This window comes from Leptonychotes weddellii, chromosome 9 (assembly GCF_054177405.1).
Source record: "Leptonychotes weddellii isolate Sample4059 chromosome 9, ASM5417740v2, whole genome shotgun sequence".
NCBI classification, from domain to species: Eukaryota; Metazoa; Chordata; class Mammalia; order Carnivora; family Phocidae; genus Leptonychotes; species Leptonychotes weddellii.
Window position 1 is genome coordinate 55,506,724 of NC_138377.1, and position 6,000 is coordinate 55,512,723.

A 6,000-nucleotide genomic window follows, 5' to 3' on the forward strand; every position below is an offset into this window, starting at 1 on the left:
AATACTTTAGGGAATTCTAAATTGTCACTCAAGTACAAGGCCAGTTTAAATGAGTGCATAATTTTTTGAAGAGTTTATCCAGACTAAAGAATGGTTAGTACTGAGAACATTTCCAAGCTTCTGTGACTTCTATATCCATACAGTAAGGTGCATTAATTTTATTAATGATTTTTAAAACACTCAAAGTATATTGTGTCTTCCACAAAATTTTATTTTGCTAGCTGCCATAAAAGTATCTTGAAAGAAGTTAAAAAATTATAACTCTTGCAATTTGAATAGATTCCTTACATTTTCTGCTCCAATGTACACATGTACTTAATATGAAGATATAAAGATGATCCCACATTGTTTCTATAACTGTGATCATTTCAGTATTGGTACTTATGTCCTTCGTTGAATGACTGTTCTTCAAACCTACCGTCTTAATAGATTCATTCTTACATGTTAATCCACAAATAAGCAAATGTCAAGGGCAGTAGCAAAAAAGACAATTTAAAACAAACCTGGCAAACATTTGAAATTATTTGTAGTTTCAAAAATTCCTTTTAATTCAAAAGTCACATGTACTATGTGCATTAAAATTAGTTTCACAAATGGAAATTGTGGATATGGGAAAGTTGCTTTAGGGGAAATTCACTAGTAAATCCATAACCCTTAAAATTCTGTATGATTGAATTGAATATTGATACTTTGCAAAACATTTTCAGCGGCGTATTACAAATATTACTTTTTAAAGGTGTGTTTTTTCAGTTTTAAATATGTGGGGGTCCTACAGGCATGATGACATTTTCTAACATACTTTTTTGGTCTTTTCCTCTTCTAATCTTTGAGTTGCCCTCTTTAAATGTTAACGAGAACTGCTGTCAAGAAAGGTATTTTCTTTTCAAGGAGGATGTTTACACAAGCAAAATATTTTTTTTAGACATGAAAATTCTAATTTGGAGTTAAATATCAAAATACTTTCTATTTTTTATTCCTCGTTTCTCTTCGCATCTTTAAAATAAAAGTTAAATCTTAATTGGAATCCTTTTCCCACCGTGAAACCAAGCGATGGTGCCAGACTTGAAGATGAAGGCTTTACTTTGTTAGCCATGTGTTTATGAAACCCCAGAGCCTTCCCCTGATCTCTTGGCTGATAATCTCAAACATGGAGGATGCTTCTGATTCTACACAAGGGGTTGCTCCATTAATTAATAATGTAGCTCTCCCAGGCTCTCCGCCGTCTCTTCCTGTATCAGTGACAGGCTGTAAAAGTCATCGAGTAGCCAATAAAAAGGTAGAAGCGAGAAGTGAAAAGCTCCTCCCAACAGCTCTTCCTCCTTCTGAGCCGAAAGTAGATCAGAAACTTCCCAGGAGCTCCGAGAGGCGGGGAAGTGGCGGTGGGACGCGATCCCCCGCGCGAAGCCAGGCCGTGGCAGCGGGAGAAGCGGCGGCGGGCGGCGCGGCGGGGCCGGCGAGAAGCGACCCCCCGGGAGGGCAGAGACTCCCCTCGCTGCCTTTGTAGTTGAAAAGGTGGAGAAGTGGCAGTCGGCGTGCTCGCAGGTGAGGGGCTCCGTGTGGTCGCTCGGGAGCCGGCCGGCGCCGGCAGGGAAGTGTAGGCGAGCTGGGGAACAAAGCGGAGCGGCGCCGGGGTCCGCCCGCAGCGAGCTCCTCGCGGCGTCTGGCCGGCCGGCTGCGCGCCAAGCACGTTGCGAGCCCGAGGCGGCGGCGGCGGCGGGCTGGGAGCCGGCGCTGGGGGAGGGGGCCGCCGCAGTTCCCGCACCGCCCGCCCGCGGCGGGGCGTGCGGCCCCATTGTGAGCCGGCCGCCGGGCGTGCGGAGGTGGGGCGCGCTGGGAGGGCAGAGGCGGCGGCTCGGCTCGCTCAACACCCCAGTAGCGGCAGGAGCGACCTCGGCTCCGGTGGCAGCCGTGGGCGCGTCAGTCACACAAAAGGCAGTCGAGCTTCCCCCGGCGCGCGGACTGGCCCACGCCGCCGCCGAGCGCTCCCCACCTTACCGGCTTTCCTTTCCCTCCAATTTTGATAGGGAAGCGGGGCCGACGCGGGCGGCCAAGGGTCCGGGTGAGCCCGCGGGCGGACAGGAGATGCCGCTGCTACACCGAAAGCCGTTTGTGAGACAGAAGCCGCCCGCGGACCTGCGGCCGGACGAGGAAGTTTTCTACTGTAAAGTCACCAACGAGATCTTCCGCCACTACGAGTAAGGGCCGGGCCGGGCGCGGGGGGTGCGAGGGAGTGTGGGGACTCCCTCCCCAGCGTCCTTTTGTCTCTCTCCTTTTCCTCGCCTTGGGCTTCTGGCGGGGCTACTTGAAAGTGACGGCTGGCCGCGGGCCCGCGTTTCTCTGTCCCCCGAGCCCGACCCGGTGATTGCGCGGGGTCCCCGGGCGGCGCGACCGGCCGTGGCGCGCGTGGGGAGTGCGGGCCGGGGCCGAGGAAGCTGGGGTCCTCGGCTGGCCGTGGGGACCGCTTCTAGCCGCGGCTGCCGGCCGGCCGCCAAACAGCGGAAACTCCCCGCCTCGCCCCTCCCCGCCTCGGCCACACGCGCACTCCGGGGCCAGTTCCGGGATCCCCGCCCGGCGGCCGAGGGGATCCCCGCTCGGGTCAGCGGCACGGGGCCCCCGTCCCCCGGCCGGGAGAGGGAATCCCCGCCCCCGGGGGCAGGAAACGGCCGGGCTGGGCTCGTCTCCTCGGTCGACAGTGGAGCCTGACGTTGGAGCTGCCTAAGGGAGGGGAGGGGAGGGAGGGAGGAAGGGAGGGGAGGGAGGGAGGAAGGGAGGGAGCGGAGTTGAGGCTCGGGGAAGGAGGGGGCTCCCTGGCGGGCCAGGGGCAGTGGGGCCCGCGACACGAGAGCCTCCACTGGCGGCCTCTCCGTCCGGTGCGGCTAGGCCTCGGAGTGTGCGACGCGAGCTGAGTGCTCTGTCACCACCTCTTCTTGGTGACTAACTCCCGGCCCCGGAGAACTCAGCGTCTCCGCCTCCGGGAGACCTTGGTGAGGAAGAAGTCGGGTTCGGGCGGGGGTGTGGGGGGGCGGGGTGGAGAGAAGGGGGAGAGAGCGGGGCACTGGGCGCCCTTAGTTATCACTTTCGCGTAGCCCCAAGGGCGGCGGTAGCTGATGGGGGAGGGGGTTAAGACAAGTTCAACTCCAGCCTCAACCAGTCTCCTCTTTTTATCCCCCTGCGCATGTGGGCTGCCTGACATGTGCCACTCGCTATTGTTTTGATAAGAATCCAGAGCTGCTGCCTGTGTAGTTTCAACTACTAAATCTTCAGTACCTCGTCTGGTTTATCCCAAGAGATCCCCTTGTCCTGTGACACCAAACACTGGGGTGTTTTAGAGATGTGTGTTTAAACAGGATCTCCAAGTGAGAACCTGAATTGGTCGATCAATGAAACAGCCTGATCCTCCCTTTTTCTTGTGCTTTATCCTCTCCGCTCAGAAGGAATCCCTTTCTGGCTTAGAAACCAAATGTTACAGCAACGAAATAAATTGTGTGTAGGAGACACCTTTTCTGAGAGGGGGCTTGATCGAGGGAGCACTTTAGGCAAAGGATGCACCTGTCCGAGAAATGAGCAGTGAGGTTAGAAAAGTCAGTTCCTTTGAGCTTTTAAAGTAAGGCTGCTTGTTCTTCAGCTCCACAGAAGAGTTACACATAAACTTGTTTTATCTGGAGTTTTTCAGCAGACTGTACTTTTAAATAGGAGTGCACATCTTAACTCTGCTCCTGTACAGACTTGTTTTGTTAAATAGAGTTCACTCTTGTAACTAAAGTGAATTTGGATTAGGTAACTTGACAAGGATGATGTCTTTTTTTAAGTTTAAATTAAAATCCTCGGTAATAATTCCCAATTTATATTTAAGAATGCCAACAAAATAGAAAACAGGCTTAAGTTTCAAACTTTTCCCCTTCGAAATAAGCAATCTTTTAAAGAGACTTTTCTCACCTTAGAAGGGAACATGAATATGGGCTGTATCCTTTTTGAATTAAACTTTTTGTATACTTTGGTTCCTGATGATTTACTATAATCTCCACTAGGATGTGGAGAAATCTGAAAAATCTGAAATGCCAAAATAAAGGAAGAGATTTTTGGTATTCCAAACCTACTACCTTCCACTAATATTAAGGAACTGTGTCCTTTGTAGTCTTATAACACTAACGAATTTTTTTAAATAGTTGGTTTTTTGGTTTTTGTTGTTTTCTCTGTGATGAAGTATGTGGGTTTTTGGAATTCACAAGCAGTTCTGGAAAGGCAGTTGGTTTGGGAGCAAAGATATTTAATCATTTACCCTGAACAAAGCAGAGCTACTAGTGTTCTTAGGTATTAATTTTTGTGACTTTGAATTGGCAAAAATGGAAGAAGACTGACATTTAATTATGTTAAATTTTGAATTATTTTCTCTCTCTTAAATGATTACAGAGAGATCTTTTCAAAATTGCATTCATGGTGTATGGTATATGGTGATCCTTAGTATTATGGTAATCTGACCCTTGGCACAAGTCTGGAGAAGGAAACCTCTGTTTTCACTCATTCATTAAATCACCAATTGGTTTATGTGAATTTGTTTGAAGATTACCCTTTAAGTGCATTATATGAATATTTGTCTTTTGTAGGGGTGTGAAGACCACTATGCTCATCTATTTGCTCAGGTTTTGATTTCTCCAATATAACCTTTTCAACCTTAATCAATCTCAAAGAGATTTTCTACAGCTCCCTGCCTTGTTCCCTTTGCAACACAATGCAAAGTAACTTTTCCCTTTGACTCTGGATCTTAGAAGTTGCCAGTGACCTTTTAATTGTTAAATAGTTTTCTGTCTTTATCTATGTGATATAATAGCCTAACACTGTCTCCTTTGTTCTGGGTAGAAATGATCATCTCTCCATTTTGTCTAGTGTAAGATGGCAATTATTGCATGGTAATGCAATCAATACATTTGTTGCCTCAAATTTTCTCTTTTCCTAGACACTGAATTTTTTGAGAAAGGGACCGTGACCAGGATGGATCCTTAGCGATTATACAGTACAAACTCCTTTTTCTGTTTGTTTGAACTACATGCTCTTTAACTAATTGCTAACTCTTGTTCGACCTGCTTTCCATAAGTAAAGAAGACTCATTAAAAATAGCACATTAGCTGTAGGCAAATGCGTAAGCTAAAGCATAAAAGAATAAACTGGACCACTGTTTTTGCGTTATATACAAAAATAAACTCAAAATGAATTAAAGACTTTAACGTAAGTCCTGAAACCATAAAACTTCTAAGCGGTAAGCTCCTTGACATAGTTCTTGGCAGTGATTTTTTAAATCTAACACTGAAAGCAAAAGCAACAAGAGCAAATATAAACAGGTGGGACCATATGAAACTAAAAAGCTTCTGCAGAGAAAAGGAAAACATCAAAATAAAAAGGTGACCTACTGACTTGGGAGAAAATATTTGCACATTATATATCCAATTGGGGCTAATATTCAAATTATAAAGAACTCATACAACTCAATAGCAAAAAAAAAAAAACTGACTAAAACATGGGCAGAAGATCTGAATAGCTATTTTTCTAAAGGAGACATATAGATGGCTAACAGGAACATGAGAAGATGCTATACATCCTTAATCATCAGGGAAATGCAAATCAGAACCCCAGTGAGATCCCGCCCCACACCTGTTAGAATGGCTGTTATCAAAAAGACTAGCGTAAGAGTTGCTGCCTAGGATGTGGAGAAAAGTGAACTCTTCTGCACTGTTGGTGGAAACATAAATTGGTGCTGCCACTCTGGAAGACAGTATGAAAGTGCCTCAAGAACTTAAAAAAATAGAACTACCAAATGACCCAACAACTGTTTCTGGGTGTTTATCCAAATTTTAAAAACCACTAATTTGAAATTATATATGCACTCCCATGTTCATTGCAGCATTACATACAATAGCCAAGATATGGAAACACCCTAAGTGTTTATCAGTGGATGAATGGATAAAGAAATTGTGGTGTATATACAAAGGAATATTACTCAGCCAT

The 6,000-nt window shown here is 46.6% G+C and overlaps 2 protein-coding genes across 4 annotated transcripts in view; one reads left to right on the forward strand and one right to left on the reverse strand.

Annotated features, from left to right (window-relative positions):
• SRP54 (signal recognition particle 54) overlaps positions 1–6,000 on the reverse strand; it is a 248,683-nt gene that overhangs the window by 133,746 nt on the left and 108,937 nt on the right. The window lies entirely within an intron of this gene.
• Positions 1,309–6,000, forward strand: part of BAZ1A (bromodomain adjacent to zinc finger domain 1A) — a 90,813-nt gene continuing 86,121 nt past the window's right edge. The window contains exons 1-2 of one of the 3 annotated variants that reach the window (XM_081830623.1): positions 1,309–1,542; positions 2,025–2,195. In XM_081830623.1, the coding sequence (XP_081686749.1) occupies positions 2,083–2,195 (113 nt within the window). In that variant the 5' untranslated portion in view covers positions 1,309–1,542; positions 2,025–2,082. Of the gene's footprint in view, positions 1,543–2,024; positions 2,196–6,000 lie in introns of those variants that run through there. The other 2 variants (XM_006732227.3, XM_081830622.1) reach the window with 2 other exon arrangements.